General features: G+C 36.2%; 1 protein-coding gene across 2 annotated transcripts in view; it reads right to left on the bottom strand.

Moving 5' to 3' along the window:
• Rab23 (RAB23, member RAS oncogene family) overlaps positions 1-23,633 on the bottom strand; it is a 31,964-nt gene extending 8,331 nt beyond the window's left edge. Inside the window, exons 1-3 of one of the 2 annotated variants that reach the window (XM_005318526.5) lie at positions 23,512-23,633; positions 15,303-15,522; positions 12,980-13,065 (exon numbers count right to left, since the gene is read on the bottom strand). In XM_005318526.5, coding sequence (XP_005318583.1) covers positions 12,980-13,065; positions 15,303-15,457 — 241 coding nt within the window. In that variant the 5' untranslated portion in view covers positions 15,458-15,522; positions 23,512-23,633. Of the gene's footprint in view, positions 1-12,979; positions 13,066-15,302; positions 15,523-23,349; positions 23,490-23,511 lie in introns of those variants that run through there. The other variant, XM_078019843.1, reaches the window with a different exon arrangement.
• Positions 23,634-24,737: the final 1,104 nt, after the last annotated feature.

Below are 24,737 nucleotides of genomic sequence, written 5' to 3'. Positions count from 1 at the left end.
AAACAAGTGTGTAGGTGACAAAAGAAAATCATCCCCAGGCTCAAGAGAATTTCCTGGAATTCAGGCATGTTTTCTTACTATTACTTCTCCTTCTAGATCCCTCTGGTATTTAGAGTTTCCTACCACAACTCAGGACATGCCTAGCCTACCTAAGACAAAAATAGCTTGTATATCACCAAAGAGGATACTGTAGAAAGCCAAAGAGAACAGAATGAAAGAAAAACATCAGTCTGCTATTACTATAAAGACAGAAGACTCATATGGGAAATAGTTTATGAACAAGTTTTAAACTTAATGAATTAATTATATAAAATCCAGGAAGAAATTGAGATCATCTCAGAATTTAAGAAGGAAAAAAACTGTCAAAGTGTTCCCAAAACTTGTACATGTTCTTTTTAGAACACCACGAAATGACATATTTAATTCTATCATAAAAGGTTGACAGAATGGTATCTAAGCATGAGTGGAGGCTATTGCTAAGTTCTTCCTATTAAGTGCTTCAGTATTAAAACAACCCCCCCCAAATTAGTATTCATGAATAAATGTATACTTACTTGAATTGTATCATTTACTAAAACTATAAATAAGAAAACATTAATCAGATTTTAAGAAATTGTTCTTTATTATAAAGTTCTATTTGTTAGCTTTAAGCCTAAAATTTTATAACCAGCCAATTATCATTTCAATTTGAGGATACAATAGGGTATTTCCAAGTATATAAGGTCTCAGACTTGGAAAACAAAAATAAAAAACCTCTTAGAGGAAAAAGTATATGATGATAATAATTTAAAAAATCTAAATAGATGGTGCCAAAGATGTGACCAGTAAGAATGATTAATATGAACAATAAGAATGAAAAGTTCAATGTTATTTTTAAAAATTGAGGACCAAAGGAAAAAAAGAAAAAGTATATCCAGAACGTTTAAATTATTTAGTAGGGGATAGAATGGGGAGAGACTAAAGGAATGTGAAAACATGCTGAAATGCTTGTCTGAAGAAGATGTAATATTGAAATGATGTTTAAATAATCAAGGGGGGTAAATAAACAATGCAGTGAACACCTGTAGCCCTCAAGCCTCTGATTTTGGCCACAGTTGTGGAAGACAGTTCTGTGTCTATTGCTAGTATCCTATCTCAAGTACATGATGCAGGTAGCTCTCTGTTCTGCCTCAGGGCTTTTTCTGATGTTTCTTAAGAGCCTGATCACCAAAGGGAACTAGTGTCTCCAGGGGAAAGGTTTATCTGCAGGACCAGTAAATACCTCAGCCTCCTGGGGCTTATCTACCTGATTCATCAGAGGAACTGACTGACCCCTAGTTACCTACAGTGATATTATCAGAATCCTTTGTTGTATTTTTCCCCCTTTCCTGCCTCACTTTCCCTATTCTTTCCCTTCTTCTTCCTAGGATCATATCCCAAATAAACCACTAGCATCAAGGAGTATGGGAGGAATTAGGGAGAAAGGGGAGGGGGGGAGGGAGGGGATAATCTCAAACTAAGACAGTTAATGTCTTAGTTAAAGGCAATTACTGTAAGAATAATAAGAGAATTCATGATTATTAAATCACACTAGAAAACTGAATTCATCCTATGTAAAAAAGTAATGTAGATATAAAAACAAAATAAAATGAAACCCCACAACAAAAGCAACCAAAACAGAGCTACGGAAAAAGTTAAACCTGAAATAAGATGTCAAAAATAAGTCCTAAGAATAGCAATTAACTATCTCTGGAAAGAGAACCATGCACAAATCTCCAAGGCAGGATGATTCTAAGCCTTCAGATCAGATGCTACAACCACCTTGTCTAATTTAACCTAAATATATTGCTAAAATGATAAAATAAAAACCAACAGACAATCTGGGTTACTTTTATGGTTCTAATAATTCTAACAAATGTTGGACAATTTATTTTAATTTCCTCTAACTGAATATTATCCATTACACAAAATGTACTCTGCCAAACAGTGATCCATCTTGGTTCTTTTGTACTTAATGACCAAATGACCCTTTCTAATATATAATTTTAAAAAATTAAAAGATTCCCTTCTTTAAGAATTATGTTATTTAGTTGTAGGTGGGCATAATATCTTCATTTTATTTATTTATTTTTTATGTGGTGCTGAGAATCAAACCCAGTGCCTCACATGTGCAAAGCAAACACTCTAATACTGAGACACAACCCCAGCCCTCCCTTTTTTAAAAAACAAAATTTTGGCGGAGGTACAATAAAATAGATGACAAAGACCAGATTCCAAAGTGTATGAGAGAGAGATCATTAACTTTAGAGTACACAAAGGAAATGAATATAAACCTGTTATACAATTCTGAAATTCCTTCAAGTACTCCATGAATTGTTTTATTTTGCTTTTTTAACTGAGAAAGGGGTTGAAAAGAGAATTTGTAAAAGATAAGAGAAAGTACTATTCTCCAAACCTTCTCTATCTTCCAAGAAGAGGGGCTGGGATGAAGGAGGGTACTGTCACTGCCACCTTTATCTCAAACCTTGGGGGAGAATGGACTTCAATAAGATCAATTAAGGAATCTGATGTATTCCCAGTAACTGGAAGACAGTCTGGATTAGTGGTGTTTCAATTCAAGCTTGAGGAAGGTGCAGCATTAAGACCAAAAGACAAAGACAGACTGCATCTGGAAAGAAATCTGCTCCCATCAAATGGCAGGGCAAAGAACGCAAATCAATTTCTTAAGGGAAATTGATCATCTAAACAGTGATGGAGTTCAAAACATGCTTCCCCAAAATGTGACTCCTGGGGTATTTTTCCAGAAACAGGTCACAGAACCCTCTGACCTTTCCTTCAGGCTGGTCATGAGACCTTCACTTGAAAGGGGCTGTTCATCCTTATTTCTGAAGATGAAAGGTCTCAAAGAGGACTCCAAAACAAGTCTTGCCAAGTTTCTCCCACTTTACTACATTTACCTCATACTCTACCCTATCAGTTTTCTTCAAGGACTCTCTACTCTTCATCAAACCTACCATTAAAAACACTAAAGTTGGGCTGGGGATGTGGCTCAAGGAGTAGCGTGCTTGCCTGGCATGCGTGCTGCCTGGGTTCGATCCTCAGCACCACATACAAACAAAGATGTTGTGTCTGCCGAAAACTAAAAAAATAAATATTAAAATTCTCTCTCTCCCCCTCTCTCTCTCTTTAAAAACACACACACACACACACACACACACACACACACACACACACACACACACACTAAAGTTTGACTGTTTCTTTGGGTCTTCATTTCCTTATGAAAGTTTCTGTGTCATATAAATTACATATATTAAAGCTGTATGCTTTTCTCTTGTTACTCTGCCTTTTGGCATGGGGCCCAGGTCATAAACTTTAGAGGGTTAGAAGGAAAAGATTTCTCACCCCTTCACCAGCATGAGGTAATTTAAAATTATGTTCAGTAGGATATTTAGCAGGTGACAGCAGCTAGCCATAACAGTGGAATTCTTATGAAGGGGTCCAGAAAATTATTTTAAGCAAAAGGAATCTGAGTTCCTGGAACCCCTTATCTGCATTAAAAAAGAGCTTGCTAAAAAGCACTCAAGTGTCATATATCCCCAGAACAGGAAAGAGACTCTTATGATCACCACATACCCAAATAATCATTGTCACAAAACTGTCACATCCCACTTCTGTTATCTTAAGTACCCATTTATCTTTCCAAAAAGTCATTTGTTTCCCTGTAAGTGTCCTTCTTTCCCTCCCCTTCACCTATTAAGATTGTTTATAGGTTTAAATGCTTCCTTGAGTCACATATTGCTGTGAATTTCCATATGCACATTAGATTAAATTTTGTTTTTTCATCTGCTAATCTCATTTGCCAGTTTAATTTGCAAGCCCCTGATCACTGAATCCAAGAGGGTATAATGAAGTTTTTTCTCCCCTACACTTGATTCTCATGGGTTACAAGCACCTGCCAATATAGAGTTTACACACCCAGAATAAATCATCTGGGATTCCAAAAAGCTTCTTAATATGATACAGGCACTGTTATAACCTCTTTATAAGGTCATATTTCAACATGTCTCATTGAACAATTAAGCCAGCAATCCCTGTCTATAAAATAATGTCTCTGCTTTGGTTATTTCTTAAATTATATAGAATTTTTAAGTTTTTAATTTATTGATTTTTATGCATCATGAGTAATTCTTTTTGGATTTAAATCAGTGAGTCATAAAACTGAATAAAGCAGTTTTTCAATCACCAAATTTGTATCTTAACTCATCTTCCTAATTACATTATTATCTCAATCTATACTAGTAGTAGATATTATCACTTGCCTAGCTGACATCCCTTCCTAAGAACATCTTCCCCCAATATATAATGCCATATGGTTTAGGAAGACTAAACCTAACTTCTGTGGGAGGAGGGGTTTTTGTGGATGTGGGGTAGGTGATCCAAGCCAATTAATCACATTCCCTTGACTATTGTAATCAGGTCAAGGCTGGTCTAATCAGAGAAAAGCTTGAGACTTTTGGTCTATTGTTGTGAGAAGCAACATTCTCTCCCCAAGGATATAAACAAAGCATGTGGCGTTCATTGCTCATGGTAGCAATCTTGCAGTCAAGGAGAAAATCAACATGAGAGGAATTCCATACAGGGAGGAGGCAAAGCCAGGCGATTAAGTGAAGTTGCAGTCTAAACAAACCACAATTAAAAGTTATGCTACTTTCAGACTTTTCTATTAAACAAATCAATATACACTGTTTGTAGTTTAAGTTATAAAATTTGAAAATGTTTTTCTGTTTTCAGCAACCAAAGCATTCTGATGGAACTCCAAATAAAAGCATAAAAGAATGTTCAATATAGCATTCTTAAATTTATGTAAAACAGTCACTGTTTCTTCCTTAATTCAAGTTGCATTGTGAAGACCTAAGTTTCCCACCCTCTTTGTCATTTTAATAGAGTTGGCTAAAAAAAGGTAATGTTATTAAGTCCTCCCCCACCACCAGGGATTAAGACAAGGGGCACTCTAGCACTGAGCCACATCTTCAGCCCTATTATTTTTATTTTTTGAGACAGCGTCTCACTAAGTTGCTTAGGGCCTCTCTAGCTTGCTTAGGCTGGCTTTGAACCTGGGATTCTGCCAGGTGTGTGCCTGGCTAAGAAAAGCTTTTAACAGACATTTATTTAGAAACTTAGGGCAACTTTGAGTTAAACTGTTAAATATAGGGAAACCAAATTTTAATTGGTTTCCCTATATTTAACAGTTTAATCCAAGTGAAATACAGGGGGAAGTAATTTAAACATCATTCATAGTAAATTAAGATATAAATACTAATAAAGATGACTCACTCTTTAATTCTGGTATATGTGGAGATCTAAAAAGTACTAAACTACATTAACTATACAATAAACTAGATGATCCAAACAAAACAACTAAATGATAAAAAACCTGGACGGTCTTATAGTAAAAATCGGTGAAAGCAGGAATAATACCTAAACTACAATGGGAAATTAAAATACTTTTAGTTATCTGGTCCTTTTAAAAAAATCATCAGGGACCCAAATGATTTACTTAACTAGATAGTTCCAACATTTTCTTTAAACTTATACACAAATTAAATCATGTTTTTACATTTGGCCAGATTTTTTTTTTTTTCCTTCAGTGGTAGGGATTGAACCCAGGGCTACTTAGTTATATCCCCAGTCCTTTTTTCATTTTGAGACAGGGCCTCCCTACTTTACTGAGACTCACCTTGAACTTGCAGTCTTTCTGACTCAGCTTCCTGAATCACTGGAATTACAGGCATGTACCACTGTACCTAGCTAATTTCTAAATTAAACTTTTAATTAGGGATAACTATAGATTCACACAGTTTTGCTTTTTTTTTTTTAAGTATATGTATACAATGACCCCAAAATAACTACTGGGCTAAAAAAATAATACTCCCATATGAAATTGTCAAAATCTTAAAAGGAAATAACACAACATTTTCCTAATATCCATATAGGGCTGGGGTTGTAACTCAGTGTACAGTGGTCACCTGGCATGTGTGAGGCACTGGGTTTGATCCCTAGTACCACATAAAAATAAAAAATAAAAAAAAAAAATCAAGATATTGTGTCCACCTAAAACTAAAAAATACATATTTAAAACGCTCTTTTTAAAAAAAGAACATATATTTCATATAGAAAGTCTATAGAACAAAGGAGAATAAAAAATAGTGAAAATCTCATGTAATTACTATTTTTGGTATTTACACCTGGGTTTTTTTTGTTTATTTTTTCCTTAGAAAAAAACAGGTAAGCAGATGGTGAGAATAACCCCATTAAAAAATATGAATAGGGCCAGGTGCCATGGCACATGCCTGTAATCTCAGCAACTTGGGAGGTTGAGGTAGAAGAATTCCAAGTTTAAGGCCACCCTCAGCAACTTAGTGAGACTCTGTCTTACTAAGTTAAAAGAGCTGGGGATGTGGCTCAGTGGTAAGGCATGCCTGGGTTCAATCCCCAGCACCAAAAAAACAAAACCAAAAAAACCAATCTAGGCAAGTAGTAAAGTGCTTGCCTAGCACACATGAGGCACTGGGTTCAATCCTCAAGCACCACATAAAAATAAATAAGTAAAGGTATTGTGTTCATCTATAACTAAAAAATTAAAAAAAAAACTACTCTAAGAGCTTGAAGTAGTAATAACATAATTCTCAACCCTACAGCATGAATACAGGTGCACAAGATACAAATTGGCAACCATACACAATGATAAAGCCATTCTGATGGGAAGCTATATAAGTTAGCTTTTTACTGCTGTGACCAAAACACATGACAATAACAACTTAAAAGAGGAAGGACTTATTTTGGCTCATAGTTTCTCAGGTTTCAATCCATGATTAGCTAGCCCCAACCATGCTTTAGGTTTCAGGGGAGGCAGAACATCATGGTGGAAGGTTGTGGAAAGTTGCTCAACTTAGAGCAGCAAGGAAGGAGGAAGGCAGAGAGACAGCTTGAAAGAACACACCAGGCACAAGAAATACCCTTGTAGGGCATCCTTCCAGGGACCTACTTCCCCCAACTTGGTCCCACTTCCTACAATTTCTAGTCCACTCAAATGATTAACATAGCAAATGGACTAATATACTGATATGCTTACAGCCCTGGAGATCCAATCATTTCCTCAAAGCCTCACCTCTGAATTTTGCTAAGCAGGGATCCAAGCCCTCAACACATGTGTCTTTGGGGGACACTTCAAATCCAAACTATAACAAACCTCTAAGGACAGAATAAATAGAGTGAATAGTAAGCATCGACATGTAGTCTTAGGATGACAATTATGAGGTATACCACTCTCCTCAAAAAATTAAAATGTTATTTCTCAGAGTAGGCAGTGGAAGTCAATTTTCCTTGGTACCAATTTAGAAACGCAACTTTAAATATCAGTGAAATTATGTTTTTATTAGATCTCAGTTATTTACTATAATTCTACATTTTCAGAAGTGGAAAAAATAAGATATATATTCAAAAGCTGCCTGAATTCATCCTGTTTCTCAAGGATACATATTTTATATTATATATGTGAATCTACAAATAGAGTAGCAAGCTATTTCAATAAAATCAGTGGTAAATCCCATCTGAAAGTAGAAAAGTTTATGCACTTGCATGAAACTATATCCAAATAATCATTAACGCTGCCAATTCAAACTGGCTATTTAATATACCTATTCTATTTCAAGTATTGCTCAGATAATCCATTTCACATACACATTTCCTTTCAAGTTGTGTACAATGACATGTCAAATAAGTTAAGACCTTAACGAAGAAGTCAGTAGAATTTCCATTGTATACAACTGTTATTTCAGTTTCATCAAAACTAAGGTAGGTTATTTTAAGAGACTTTGAACAGATAATCATTACTGATTCTAAAGTCTTTGGGATTATTTAAATTGCTATCATTCTAATTACTAAGATAAAATACATTTTAAGTTTTACAATTTAAAGAGTAGATTTTAAAACAGAAAAACAAATTTAAGATGTGAAAAAAGGGGGCTGGGGATGTGGCTCAAGCGGTATCGCGCTTGCCTGGCATACGTGCGGCCCGGGTTTGATCCTCAGCACCACATACAAACAAAGATGTTATGCCCGCCGAAAACTAAAAAATAAATATTAAAAAATTCTCTCTCTCTCTCTCTCTTTAAAAAAAAAGATGTGAAAAAAAGATTATCTTTAAGAAAAACTTTTTGGATGTATTTCCAAGAAATGTTACTAGATGAATATAAATACAAAACAAGGAAGCAGGATTAGATTACAATGCCTACAATCTACCTAGAACACACAAGACACTACATACTCAATACACATTTGCTAAAGGAAACTTTAAATCTTGAGTAACAGGCATAGAGCCAATAATAAAACATATATTATCCTCCTTTCTTGGGGCTTCTAGTGAGAGAGCAAATACTTTTAAGTGAAATAATTTATATTTACAAATGTGTACATATACTATTTTGCCTGTAGCTTAAAGTCAGAACGAAATATCTGTTAGGTAATTTTTTTTTTTTTAAAAAGAGAGAGAGAGAGAGAGAGAGAGAGAGAGAGAGAGTGAGTGTGAGTGTTTTCTTAATACTTATGTTTTAGTTTTCGGCAGACACAACATCTTTGTTTGTATGTGGTGCTGAGGATCGAACTCGGGCCGCACGCATGCCAGGCGAGCACGCTACCGCTTGAGCCACATCCCCAGCCCCCAAAATTTTTATACAATTAAAAAAATTAACCAAATGAATTGGCCTCTTAAGAGCAACTGAATTCACTTGAGCCAACATGGGCTATGCAAATGAGCTGAGGAAAAAAAGACAAAAACCAAAACAAAATAAACCCTACAACTCTGCAGCTCCATTAGCTAGAATCTCAAGAACTCAGTCTGTTAACTGCAAACACTATATAATGATAAATTCAATAATCAAAAAGAAGTAGCTCAAAAGAAAGTGATTAATCTTTTCAGGTGTGGGGGCCATAAAAGGTTTCATAGATTTCTGAGCTGTTCACACGTTAAGGTAGAAGGTCAAAAGTGACAAGAAAGAATTTCAGGCACTGTGAAAAAATAATCTGGAGATTTCACAGGAGTAAAGTGCATATGAGGAATCAGCAGGAGATGAGGCTAGATACACAAAGAGAAACACAACTATAAAGTCTTCTTATACCATGCTAAAATGCCTGAACTATTTTCTCAAATAAGAGGTTACTAGGAGTTTAACCAAAGGACATGATTTGACAATGACAAGAATAAGATAATTTTCATTTGACTGTATTTAATTTCTCAAATATGAAGCAAGGAAGTCATCTGAGAATGGGAAAAAAAAAGGGATCCTAAAGATTAAAGGCAAGAGAAGGCATAAAATAAACATCTCTTTTGGATAACAACAGGGACTTGAGTAGTGTATAAAGATATGTGGACACTGAATATTCATTAAAGCTAAGTGATCATAACTTCAAAGTTCAGTCAAAATGGTCCTGATATTCATGAATAAGGTTCAGTGCTTGGATACAGACTGGTAGATAGTGGGGTTTAACTGGGTTGAACATTTTACAGAACAAGAATTACACAGGGAGTGCAGTGCAGGGAGTTAAAGCAAATGTTTACAGAATGAGAAAAACTAAGTTGAGAAAGGAAAGAAGTAAAATCATGTGAAAAGTTATAGTAAAAAGAGTAGTAAGGTCAGTGAACAGAAGCTCTCAACAAGTTCAAGGATAGTTAAAAGAATATGGATATTAAAGTTAGCAAGCTAGAATCATAAGAACTTGTAATCATCAAGTGGGAGACTTTATAGAGGTTTAAATTTTAGAAGTAATAAAAAGATCATTGACCTTGTGAAGGGCAAGGAAATGAGTAACAAACTGAATTTTCAGAAAGTAATAATAGGCAGAGGTGTAAGCCTAGTCCTGGATTCAATCCCTGGCACCACACACAAAAAATAAACTGAACAATTCTAAAGGAAAAAAAATGATCCAGATACCACTGTTACCAGGAAGGAGACATGAAGTTGATAAACCATGGTAACCAGGGAGGTAGGTAAAACTCTCATGACTGAATTTCAAGATGCTAAGGTTTCAAAAAGAAGAGAAATGGTTTGGAAACAGAAATGAGAAAGAAAGACATTCCTGCAACAACAACCATCAAGTTTTGAAAAACATGAAGATGTGGGGATGTGAGCAAGACAACTTTCACTAGAGAAGGTAGCAGGGATAACAGCATTTTTAGGAAATGAATCAAATTTTAATTAGAACAAGAAGGTTAGGCAAAGAGGAAATGTCACAGAAGAAAGGGAAATCAGTACGTTTAACTGAGCCTTTCTTTATGAATTTAAGCATACATTTTAGAATTCACTTGAGCCAACATGGGCTATGCAAATGTTGTCATGATTTCTTCCTCTCACATGTATATATCACACTTTCTGGGGGGAGGGGGGTACCAGGGATTGAACTCAGGGGCACTCAACCACTGAGCCACATCCCCAGTCCTATTTTGTATTTTATTTAGAGACAGGGTCTCACTGAGTTGCTTAGCGCCTTGCCATGGCTGAGGCTGGCTTTGAACTCAGGATCCTCCTACTTCAGCCTCTTGAGTTGATAGGATTACAGGCAAACCACATCTGGCACACTTTTGTGAATGTTTATAACACAGCACTAGTAGGCTTTAGCGCTCAGTTTCATGTGTCACTGTCCCTTTACCTCTTCAACAGCATCTGGGAAATGCAGAGTATTAAACAACTATTGATATGAATTACCAAATCCTTACTAAGCATCAAAAGATCATGCTTGGGGCTGGGGTTGTGGCTCTAGTGGCAGAGCGCTCGCCTTGCACATGCAAGGCTCTGGGTTCGATCCTCAGCACCACATAAAATAAATAAATAAAATAAAGGTATTGTGTCCTAACTAAAAAAAAAAAAAAAAAAAAGATCATGCTATATGATACTAGATCAAGCTTTCAGTTATTGTTTTTCATTTCAGAAACCACTGATAGTAAGTTAGAAGAACACTGAAAATGTCCTTTTAAATTCCGAAAGAAAAAGGCTAAGTATGGTAGCACATATCTTAGTCCCAGCTACTCTGGAGGCTGAGGCAGGAGGACCACAAGCTTGAGGCTAACCTGGAAAACTTACAAAGACCTTGTCTCAAATGAAAAAAAGAAATGGCTAGGGATGCAACTCAGTGGTAGAGCACTTGTCTAGCATGCCCAAGGCCCTGGGTTCAATTGGCAGTACTGAAAAAGTGAAAAAGCAAATTTAAAAATTCCAAAAGGACAAAATATTATAGGAAATATTAAAGGACACTAAGCTCCATTTATAAGTTCAATTGAAACTCTCTTTAGGAATTTAAGCTCATATTTTAAAACCTTAAATTCTCTTGTTGTGGCTCCTTCCTCTCCACGTATACTTAACACTTCCCTGAACTATTCTTTAGCATTGCACTAATAGGAATTACCGTGTCATTTACTTTTAATTAAGCAAAATGCCATCTTATTTTCAGGGGCTTTACTTTTTATATGTTAAGTTTTCACTCTGAAAGTACAGTAATTTCTTTGTGTGTCAGGGTAGACATTTAATAGTTTCTGTCTTGATTCAGTTTGATTTATCTATATGAGTCACATAATTCTAAGACAGAAATAAGCTATCTACAGTATGAAGTGTTATTTGACACTCCACAAGATCTTTATAAGAATAATGAACTGGCACAATAGCTAAACTGTGGAGCCAACCAAGATGTCCTTCAGTGGATGAATGGATAAAAAAATATATGGCATTTATACACAGTGGAATATTACTCTGCACTAAAAAAGAATAAGATCATGGCATTTGAAGGGAAATTGATGGCATTAGAGAAGATTATACTAAGTGAAGTTAGCCAATCCCAAAAAAATAAATGCCGAATGTTTTCTCTGATATAAGGGGGGTGACTCAAAGTGGGGTAGGGAGGAAGAGCATGGGTAAAAATTACCTCTAGATGTAGGGAACAGGGGTGGGAGGAAAAGGGAGGAAGAAGGGGAATAGCAAGGATAGTGGAAGGAGTCAGTCATCATTATACAAAATTCATGTATGAAGATGTGAATTTGGTGTCAACAAACCATATATACAAACAGATTTGATAAATTGTGGTATAAAGGTGTATTAAGAATTGGAATGCAAAAAAAATTATGAATGTAATGCATTCCACTATTGTCATGTATGTAAGAAAAAAAAGAATAATGAACTGGGATTTTTAAGAAATACTTTGAAATTATTTTAGCTATTCTTTTTATTTATTTATTTGTGTGTGTGTGTGTGTGTGTGTTGCCGAGAATCAAACCCAGTGCTTTGTGTATGTTAGACAAGCACTCTACCATTGAGCTGTGTTCCCAGCTCTATTTTAACTATCTTAAAGAGAAATCCTGGGGCTGGGGATGTGGCTCAAGCGGTAGCGTGCTCGCCTGGCATGCATGCGGCTCGGGTTCGATCCTCAGCACCACATACAAACAAAGATGTTGTGTCCACCGAAAACTAACTAAATAAATAAATAAATAAATAAACAGATATTAAAGAGAAATCCTTATGTGGGAAACATGAAGAGCAAAGTTTTTTGTTCAGCCAAAAGAATACACCCAAGGGGTTGGGGTTGTTGCTCAGGAGTAGAGTGTTTGCCTAGAATGTGTGAGGAGCTGAGTTCAATCCTTAGCACCATATAAAAATAAATAAATAAAATAAAGGTATTGTGTCCAACTACAATTAAATATGTGTGTGTGTGTGTGTGTGTGTGTGTGTGTATGGGGCTGGGCTTGTGTCTCAGCGGTAGAGTGCTTGCCTAGCACACGTGAGACATGGCTTCGATTCTCAGCACCACATAAAAATAAAGGTTATTGTGTCCACATACAACTAAAACAAATATTTTAAAAGCATATACATACATACATACATATAGATATAGATATAGATATTTATTTATTTTTTAAAGAACACACCAAGCAAACAATATAAGTCTCACATTTTACCTCGATAGTAGGCTTTAGTTATTGCATCAAATTCCTCTTGACCTGCAGTATCCCATAACATTAGTCTAACATCTTCATCATTAACTCTGAAAGGAGAGATGAATTTATTCCATATGAATGAAAATATTTTTTGTAACTTAGCTTTGTGTACATTTTTATTTTTCACATCCAAAAGTATTAAAACTACATTGTCAGTTTCACTCTGAAAAAGTCTATGAGTTCAGTATTTTTAAATGTTGATACTATTCCCAATAATGAAAGCAAAGCTATATAGCTTTACATATGATTTGGATTTTTCTGCCACTTTTCTCCTTCAACAATAGTCATGAATGGTAGTGGCTCTGAGATTAGGAAGTATTGGCAAAGGGGAATTCCCTTAGGCCAGTGTTTATTCTTCTCTCACTACACCATTTTAATGGGTTCTGATGCCCTAGTGATAGAATGAGAATAAGAGAAAGCAGCTTACCTGCTTGTTACCCTCCAACTAAAAAATTTTCTCTACTTTGTCATATTGTTAATTCTCATTATTTATAGGAGCTATGATCTAAAATATCACTATATATATATATATATTTGTCTGTGTGTGTGTGTATGTAGTGCTGGAAATCAAACATAAGGCCTCTCACTTGTTAGGCAAGTGCTCTACCACTAAGATACAACTCCAGTCCCATAATATCACTTTGAACACCAAATAAGCACTGAACCACACCACTCCTAGGGGAATTATAGGGTTAGGTTCCTGAGAACCCCTAGTTACATTTCATCACCTTATTTTATATGTGTTTTTAAGTACAGATACTTATTAATATAATTGTTAATTCATTAATGTTCAATTAATATCCAATAGCAAGCACTATAGACCAATAACACTCTTATCTATGTCTGAACAAAGCTTGCCTAACACAAGTATTTTTCTCCATGAGGCACATCATACCTTCAATACAATACAAACTTCAGTACTATACCTAGGGGCCATTTTAAACAGTAATATCACTAACAAAAAAGCAGTAAATAAATAAATCCAAGATTATGTCCATCTACAACTAAAAAAATAAAAATTTTTAAAAAGCATAAAATGTGAAAAATATGGCATTATAAGGAACACAAAAAAGACAAGTGTTCATTGTGTGAGAACTGAAACAAGAAAGAAAAGTAACACCTTGGTTTGACCTCAGCTAGGAAGGTACATGTTGAGTAACCCATATGCTGCTCTGCACATGTCCACAAATAACTACAAAAATACTCAAGTACTTACTTTGTGATTACAAGTAAATTTTACCAAGTAGATGAATTTGCAAATAAAGAACCTACGAATAATGAGGATCAACTATATACTTAAAATATTAATTTGGCTTCAGGTAATAAGTACAAGAAATATATACCATCAAGACTTAAAATGAACCTTCTTAAAATATGCTCCAAGAAAGCAAGCAAATATGGAAGTACAAAAAAAGCATCCCAGAACAGATTAAAAATTCATCTTTAAAACAATAAAACACAGGGCTGGGGTTGTAGGTCAGTGGTAGAGTGCTCACCTTGCACACAGAGGATGCTGGTTTCGATCCTCAGCACCACATAAAAATAAAAGGTACTGTGTCCATCTACACTAAAAAAATATTTTCAAAATGATAAACACAGTTATCTTTACTTGATGTTAGTATCTAGGCCAATGAATCAGATGTTTAATGTTCTTATTTTCTTTTGTCTCCTACAACCTAAAACAGTCTTTAAAGTTATCAAGATTGATGACAAAAACTATTACTGAGGTGTTTTAGAAATTCAACTGGATTTCCTGAAGTAGGATTTCCTTTTCATGGGCAAATTTAATCCTTCCAAATCTGTCTTCTCTTATACCTTTAGAATAAAAGCAAATTATTATTTCCTTAACTTCTAAGTAGTATTGCCCAGTTTTAAAAAGAGAAGAGACATTCTAAACAAAAGGCACCTGTAATGTAAGAGATGAAAACTTTGAGACAGGTAACTTTCCTTCTAAATAAAATAGGAGACAAAAATCTATTTAAAGTCTATCACCATTTTATGTAATAAATATTCAAGTTATCACTAATAAACATAAAACATAAGAAAAATGGGGAAAGGGAACACAGTAAAAATGAAAAAACAAGAGAAAGAGGAAAAGAAGATGAAAGGAAAAACAAGGATAAAGATATATATGCTAATGAATAACTGAAAACGACCATCAACTGTCACATGAGTCATTGCCACTTAACCTTGGACTACTATAATTAGTTACTATTACTACAATGAAAGTCTTGGATATAGTTCACAACTCAAAACCAAAGGGATAAAGCAGTCAACTACATACTGGATTTGTCGCTCTAAAAAGTCAACTCCAATGGTTTTCTTGTAGTCTTTTGTAAAAATGCCTTTGCAATATCGCTGAATCATACTTGATTTTCCAACTGCTCCATTGCCTACAACCACCATCTTGATGGCCACTTCCATATCTTCCTCCAACATTTTTGAAGTAGAAATGGTTTCAGTACCAACTCCAATTCCAAGTGATCAGAACTTCTCTTTCACACCTGTAGTTTAAAATGAAATTATTCTTTGTGTCACAAAAATTGTACAAAATAAAATAAACCATAACTGTTTTATCAATAAATAACACTACAAGAATTAATTTCCAAGACTAGGGTCTCATTCTACCTCTTTTAGATAAATTTTTTGGAAGATAAAACAATAATTTTTGATACCACATCAACAGCACAATGCATGACATTCATATATCAACAAATGCCTAATTCTACATAGCATTCTGTTTCATACAGACCAAGCCTATGGGCATTGCAACTGAGGCTTGATTTAAAGTTACCACTTACTAGTAATGTACTCTTGGTGAAGTTATTGCCTAACCTCTTTAAGCTTCTGTATCCTGGCAATAAAATCTACTTCACAGTGTTGTTGATCATGGATACATATAAAGGACTTACCGTAGTGAAAGTTAAACATGCAAAACTTAGTAGTTTTACGTAGCATAATAAATACCCCCACAGTATTACACCAAATGGGTAGCAAATGTAAAATCTGATAAAAATGTTTTTTAACCTTATAGGTAATAATTAACATCCCTAGAAAAACACCCCAAAGAAAGGTTTACAATGAATCAATTTTTTTATTTTAATTTTTCACACTTTTTTATTAGTGCATTATAGTAGTACATTAATGATGAGTTTTACTGCTACATATGCATACATATACACAATATAACAATATAATTCAGCCAATATCACTTGGATATTGTTCATAATCAATTCCCCCTTCCCTCCCCACCTCCAACCCCTTGGTCTACACAAATCTTATACCATATATTCTTTCTTTAGTTTTGGACCAGTTACAGTTAATTACTAGTTAGGCCCCTGCCGTATTTATTATATTCTAACTACCTTAACTGAAAACTCTTTATATAACCACTACACAAAACAAATCTGAAATGTGAAGAAAATTCTTTCTTTGTCCTTAGTAGAGTCTCAGCAATTGCCCCTGGTACTTCACAAACTTGCCTGATCATAAGAATCACCTGTCAGTACTTGCTAAAGTAGAGGCTCTAAGTCGGTGATATAATTCATCAGAAATCTCAGAGCACTAGCTGCAATTCTGAAATTTTTAAAATGAACACAGAAGTATACAATTTAATTATCCTTTCAGAAGAAATGCTATGTTGAGTGTGCAGGCACCACACCTTTAGGATCTATTGCACTACCACTTCTTTTAAGGCCATACTCTCCCCAAGTGAAGAGCAAACAGGAAGGACAACTGTGCCCAACATGAGTCAGGCCAATTCTGCTCAATGTGGGATTCCTTTTTGTGCAGGGTCTCCCCATCAAACTGGTTGAGGTTTTCTGGCAGCCGCAGACTGGGGCTCTTTCCAATCAATCCTCCTTTCTCCTTTCACAGGCATCAAACTGGCATTGCAGTCTGAAGGACTCCTCTTGACCATTTTGCATTTCCGCCAATAACTCACTTATGCTTATAATTCCTTCCTGACATTTGCTTTTTGAAGGACTCAAATAGGCAAGTGATTTTATATTTAGACAAATGATATAACTGTTACCTTAGGCTAGTGACTCTAAACCTTGACTATACACTGGAATAACCTAGAGAACTTTAAAAATTACTAATGCTTGGATCCTTTCTCTGAGAATATGATTTAAGTGGTCTAGGATACAAGCTGGATATCAAGTACCACCACCCTTCTACTCTATGAAAAGGTCTGTCTTCAGGATACTTACAGTAAAAATCAAAAATTCCTACCATGATCTGACCCCTATTCATCTAGCTTTATCTCACATCAGTTGAGTTCTTGGAAGGCAATTTCCTTCTCTCTACCTAAATAATTATTTATGCCAAAAGATTATGAAGTTTAAAATAATAATAATAATAAAGCTACAACAAAATGTATCATAGTTTACCCTTTTAAAAATATATACTTCAGAGATCTGTTTCTAAAAGAATAGACATCTCTTTCCCTATTCATTAAATTTATGTATTATTTAAAACTCTGGATATTATATATAAAACAAACATAAGGTTCTAAAAAGTAGAAAGAAGGGAGCCAGGTGCAACAGCATATACCTATAATCTCTGTGACTCAGGAGGAAGGAGGATCAAAAATTTCAGGTTAGCCTCAGCAACTTAGTGAGACTCTGTGTCAAAATTAAAAAAAAAAAAAAAAAAAAAAAACAGGGCTGGGGATGTGGCTCAAGCGGTAGTGTGCTCGCCTGGCATGCATGCGGCTCGATCCTCAGCACCACATACAAACAAAGATGTTGTGTATGCCGAAAACTAAAAAATAAATATTAAAAATTCTCTCTCTCTAAAAAAAAAAAAGAAGAAAGATTGGCTATGGACCTGGCTATGGACCACAGGATACAAGGAACAAAGTAGTGAATTTTCCGTTTCTCATATATCTCAGACTGGATTATTGAGGCACCAATAACCAAGAAATGCTAATACAAAAAAGATCCAACAAAAGTCTACTTTTTTTAGCTAAAGGACCAGAAAAAGTGCAGCCTAGCAAGAGCAAGACAGAAAACATACTCTTGTGAGAAATATAATGATGGGACCTAATTCCCCCATGAGGTGATATCAGAGAAGACCAACTGAAGAGCCACCACTTTCATCCCCATTGGGAGGTCATGAAGGGACCCTCAACCCCAAACCACCATCATATGGGGAGCCTAGACATCCACCCATCCAGCAGTTGTCATCTCTATTCACCTTTATGTCCCTTTCCTTGCTGGGGTAGTGTTAGAAGACGCCTATTAGAAAGGCAAAACTTTCACCAACTTCCCTCAATATAGTGTGTTCACTGACCACAATGAAATCAAACTAGAAATCACTAACAGAAAAGTAACAGGGAAATCTCCAGACATTTGAAACCAGAAACACACACTTCTCTAAGGATCAAAGTAATCTAAAGAGAAGTTACAAACATTTTTTAAATAAAAATAAGAGAACAACATATGAAAATGTGTAAGAAACAACAGATTTCAGAGTTACCTTAGAAAAGAGTAACTCAAAAACCAATCTAAGCTCCCACCTCAAGAAAAGAGAAAAAGGGCAAAATAAACCCAAATCAAACAAAAGGAAGAAAATAATAAAGAACAGAAATTAATAAAATTTAAAAGAAACTAAAAGCTAATTTTGGAAAAAGTTCAATAAAAATGACAAATCTTTAACAAGATTAATAAAGAAAAAAAAAGCAGACACAAATTACCAATATCAAGGATGAAATGGCAGAGGCCAGAAAGATATTTCAAATATAATACAATTTCAGACATAAAAATAAACAACTCTTCACACATGTATCTGACAACCTAACATGAAATGGAGATCAAAAAGTATAAACTGCCACAACTTACACAATAAGAAATAAGATTATTTGAATGGTTCTATAACTATAAAGGAGATTAAATTTGTAACTTTAAAACTCGGGGAAAAAAAATCTTCAAAATTTTTTGAGATTTCAAAGGAGAACTTCATAATACATTTGAAAAATTAAAACCAATGACAAAAAATCTCTTTAAGAATAGACAGAGGAGAGAAACAATTCCCAATTCATTTTATGAAGCCAACATTATCTTGAAACCACACAAAAGTACCAAAAAGAAAAATAGACAAATAACCTCTTATGAACAAAGATGCAAATTTCTCAACAAAATATTAAAGTGAATTGAGTAATATAAAAATAACAATACACCACAACCAAATGGGCTTTATTCTGGGAAAGGAAGCTGGTTTAATATTTGAAAATTAGTTAATGTAATATACCACATTCGGCTGGGGGGGGGGGAATGCATCACAATATCAACTTAACATTCTGGTTTTTTTTGGGGGGGGGCGGACAACTCCCAGCAAACTAGAATCCATAAGACTTTTCAACCCAATAAAGAGCACTGAAAACATAAAACCTACAGTTAACATCATACTTAATTCTCAAAGATTTAATAGCTTTTCCCTTAGACTGGGAACATGGTAAGGAAGTTCACTCTCACTACTGTATATCATACACAAAATCCTAACCAGTGCAACAGCCAACAAAATTTTTTTAAAAAATTAGAAAATAAATAAAACTGTCTCTATTCACAAATGACAGGGTTATCTCTGTAGAAATATCCAAAGAATCCCAAAGAATCTACAAAACAATAAACAAAAGAAAACAAAACACCCTGCAACTAATATTAGTGAGTTTAGCAAGGTCACAGGATACAAGGGCAACACATAAAATTTAACTATACTTTTATATATTAACAATGTACAATTTGAAAGCAGAATTTAAAATATCAGATTTATAAAAGCTCCCAAAATTTTTAAAAACTACAAAAAAAAACTAAAAACTACAAAACATACAGGATCTGTATACTGAAAATTACAAAACACTACTAAACATAATAATAAGTAGAATGACACAACATGTTAATGGATTGGAAGACTCTACAAAGTAAAAACAGCAATTCTTGGAGCTGGGGTTGTGACTCAGAGGTAAAGTGCTCGCCTACCATGTGTGAGGCACTGGGTTTGATCCTCAGCACCACATAAAAATAAAATAAAGATATTGTGTACCTATAACTAAAAAATAAATGTTAAAAAAAAACAGCAATTCTCAAATTGATCCATGGATTTAATGCAGTTCCAATCAAAGTATCAACAAGATTTCCCAGACAAGCTAGCTTTACAACTTATATGGAAAGGCAAAGGAACTAAAATAGCTAAAAAGAAAGAAAATTGGAGGAAATCATAATGCCTAATTTAAAGACATTGTAAACCTAACTTAATCAAGAAAGTGTGATACTGGCAAAGGGAAAGTACATTAATCAATGCAACAGAACAGAGGGCTCAAAATAGATCCACGCAAAAATAACCAATTGATTTTGACAAAGGTGGGAAAAGCAATTCAGTGGAAAAAAGAGTCTTTCAAAATATGGTGATGAAACAATAATACATCCACATGCAAAAAAGTAAAAGTTTCATCTAAAATTCACAAACAACTCAAAATGAATCACAAAGCTAAATGTAAAACTGTTAACTTTAACAACAAACAAATTTTTTTAGAAGGAAGAAAATTTTCTTGACCTGGTGTTAGACAAAGAGTTCTTGGACATAATGCCCAAAAGACACATTTAAAGGAAAAACTTATAAACTGGACTTCAGTAACATTAAAATCGTCACAATAACAAAAAGACAAACTAAAGACTGGGAGAAAACATTTGCAAAACACTTACGTGACATAAAATTTGTAACCAGACATATAAAGAATCCTCAAATCTCAACATAAGAAAACAACTCAAAATTGGGCAAAAGACTTGGCTACATAACTCACCAAAAGGGTATACATATCAAATGAACATATCAAAAGATATTCAACACCTCTGACCATTGGTTAAAGCCAATGAGATACCACTATGACATACTACTACACAACTGAGTGTATAACTTTACAACTTAAAAACTCAGAGGAAAAAAAATGTCTAGGCTCAAGTGATTTCAGACTGGGTAAGTTAAAATTACTGACAAAAGTCAGACATGGGAGGAACACTTGAGCCCAAGAGCTCAAGACCAGCCTGCAGGGAGACCTTCCTTTAAAAAAAAAAAAAAAAAAAAAAAAAAAAGACAGTGTCAAGTACTGGGAAAAATGTGAAAGGATGTGGAGAAACTAGAATTCTCACCTTTTGCTGGTGGGATTGCAAAATGACACAGCCACTCCGGAAAATGGTTTGACAAGTCAATGAGTTAAACACAGATTAACTATATAATCCTAAAATCTCACAGGTAGCATTACCCTAGAAAAATGAAAAGTTCACATAAAAATCTGTACCATGTATTTATAGCAGCTCTATTCATAACTGTCTAAAACTGAAAACAACCTAAATGTTCTTCAATGGATGGATGTATAAATGAGTAGATGAATGTGATATATCAAGCTAAGGAAATACTACTTGGAAGGAAGGGAGAAAGGAAAGAGTTAATAATTGATGGATGTGGTGGTAGTGCAAATCATAAATTCAAAGCCAACAATGACAATTTGAGACCCTGTATCCAATAAGAAAAAAAAAAGATGGGGGTGCTGGAGATGTAACTCAGTTCACCAGGCCCTGGGTTCAATCTCCAATACCACAAAAGAAAGAAAAAAAATATCCTAACATGAAACAACTTGGGAGGGATCTCAGAGCATCATGGTTAGTGAAAGAAGCAGTATCAAAAGGTCTCATTCAACATCTTTGGGCATTGGTTAAAGCCATATTAAAATCACAATGAGATACCACTACACAACTGAGTGTATAACTTTACAACTTACCAAATCTCAGTGGTAGAGCGATTGCCTAGCATGGGTGAGGCACTGGGTTCAATTCCATGAACCACATAAAAAAAAATAAATAAAATAAAGATACTGTATCCACCTACAACTAAAAATATATTTAAAAAAAAAACTCAGAAAAAAATGTCTAGGCTCAAATGATTTCAGGTATAATGGCAAAGTTAAAATTACTGACAAAAGTCAGATATGAGAGGATCACTTGAGCCCAGGAGTTCAAAGACCAGCCTGCAGGGAGACCTTGACTAATGATTCAATTTAAATGACACTCTGGAAAAGAACAGTCATTGACAGGAGTTAGGGGTAAGGAGTGAGATATAAAGGAATAACATGATTTTTGTGTGTGTGGTGGTAGAACTGCTTTATGTCCTGACTGTAGTAGTGGTTACATGAATCTAAAATTCACATAACTGTACATCCTCCTCAAAAGTCAATTTTACTATAAATTTCAAAAATAAAATTGAAAGAAAAAAGTGAAAGCAGATCTTAACATAACTCTAGAGATTTTTCAGTCACTACAAACTTAAAACCCTACCTCAAAACAATGATGTCCTTAGAAAAGTCGAATTCTGAGTATAATTAAAACCTTGACAGTAATGTTTTTATGTAAGCACCCTTTCCCTACAAACTTAATTTTAAAATTAATTGGCCAAACAATTAATTAGAAATGAAAAGGATGCGTCAACTCTGATCAAAAAGTGTTTTTTCGTTAATAACTTGTAATTAAAAACTTCCTAGAGTCAATGAAGTTACCTAGAACATAACATATTAGAAAGTTATGTAAAAACTAGAGAAGTAAATAGCCTACTTTGGACCCCACCGCCACTTCACTAGCTCCTGATTCTTAACTCTGTCACACTCGGGTACATATTCCTGGAAACTACGGTAGTTAAATCTCTGAGTAAAGAAATTCTGTGGCAGCCAGCGTCAATGAAACAGTGCAGTCTGGCTCATTCATATTCTAGCAGTTGGAGCGAGAAACTAGGGAAGGGTGGGGCCGCGGCTAAGGAGGGGCCCCCACTGCGGGGAGACTAGGGGTCTGAAAGCCCAGCCAGGGCAGACCTGGGACCCTCTTCCCGCGCAAACCTAACCCGGCACTCTAGGTCCCCCGCTGGTGCGTTGCCCGGCTGGGCCACCCCTTTTTCCATTTGGGGCTGGGGGACTGCAAGAAGCTGGATGCTCAGCCAGCCCGAGGGATGGACGTGGAGAGACGGCGCCTCGCTCCACCCCACTCTTTCCCGCCCACAAGGTAATCTCTGGCACCGCCGCCCACACAGATCCGACCGCTGGGAACTGAGAATGGGCGCCGGGCCCCCCACCTCCTCCCTGAAACTTGGGCTCTGTTCAGCAGGGGGGGGATGGGAGCCGGGCCTGGAGGCCCCTGCCCCCACGCCCCTCTCCGCAGCTCGGCGCAAGGCGCTTCCCGGGACCCCAAGAGAAGCAGGTCCTTCCCCAGCGGAGGCCGAGAACCTCAGGCGGCCCTGGAGAGGGCAGATGAGCGCAGCGACGCTACCCCGGAGCGCGAGCCGCTACTCACCGTCCCTCGCCAGCAGCGGACCCGCCGGCAGGCGCGACCGGCTCCTCCTGGTCGCGGCGCAACCGCCACCGCCTCCCAACGCGCCAGCTCCCCAGGGGGGCCGCCCGACTGCCTCGCACCTTCTTCCTCTCTTTTAAAAATGACTATGGATTTTAAACTAACTTTATTATCACTGAGGTCTCAGATCGAATGGCTAAGCGGTCACTCCACCAGGGATGGCGGGGCGCGGGAGACTCGACTCCCCTCAACTGTGGACCCGCCGCACTGTGGAGCATGCGCCGGGCTTGTTCTGCGCATGCTCCGCGCCAAACCGTGCCCCGCCCCACCCCTGCACCGGCTGGTGGTGGAGTGGGCGGCTGCAGTGGGATCCCTGTCTCATGGCCGGCCGCGTACACCCAGAACTCCAGAGATGAGAAGGATTTGCTAGCCCATAGGGTCTGGAAGAAAGAATTCAAACGAAGAAGGTTCGCATAAGTTTACCGAAACAGCGATCAGACTCCAGAGTCCTCAAAGCTCTTTCCTCGCCCCCAGTGCACACCTATTTTCTTGAGTTGGAGACATCCAAGTAGCAGAGTGAATAAAACTGTCAAGCAAAGTGAAAATGCACTCACAGCCAACAGGATTTGGCTGGACGAGGTAAAAGCCTGAGTTAGTTAATGATTCAGAAAACCAACTCCCAAGCTAAGAGGTCCTGCAAAAAGCAACCAAACTTGTCCCAGTTGCCTCTAATTTCCAAATAAAATAGGAAAAAAAAATGATGGAAAATACCTAGTGTTGGCGAGTATCTGAAGTTATTGCAAGTAACTGAATTATTTTACCTTACTCCTTGGATGTAAAGTGGAATAATAATTGAGAAACAAACACTATTCGCTAAAGGTGCATATTTGACCCTGCCATTCAGACCCTACACTTCCAGCTGAGAGAAATGTATTTATAGGTGCAGCAACAGGCAAATATCAGAATGCTCATAGCTGCATTTGTTGTAATAGGCCCAAAGGTCAGTATCTCAAAAGACCATCAACAGTAAGTGAACAGATTCTCACAATGTTCACAGGAACACTACATGGCAATGCAAAGAACCATTTGCAACTATAGGCAACAGCGTGGAGGAACGATGGAAACCCAAAGTTGAGTATAAAAATTTAGACACAAAAGTACATACTAACGTTTCCCCCTCCCTATTGTTAAGTCAAAGTTCTTGAGACTATGGGTTCTCTGAAATAAAAGGGCTTATTGAGCCATTGCAGATATCAGCCAGAAAAAAAAGGACCCAGTCCTGAGAAAAGATCCCCAACAACCAGCAGCGGTTGGAAATATGTCTGCTGGAACTAAGAGCCAAAGGCATTTAAAAAATGAAAATTTGAGAAAGAAAAGCATTAATAGCTTAT

Source organism: Ictidomys tridecemlineatus, chromosome 8 (genome assembly GCF_052094955.1).
Source record: "Ictidomys tridecemlineatus isolate mIctTri1 chromosome 8, mIctTri1.hap1, whole genome shotgun sequence".
Classification (NCBI taxonomy): Eukaryota; Metazoa; Chordata; class Mammalia; order Rodentia; family Sciuridae; genus Ictidomys; species Ictidomys tridecemlineatus.
Note: the sequence above shows the minus strand (reverse complement) of the source record. Positions and strands in the feature narration are given on the sequence as shown.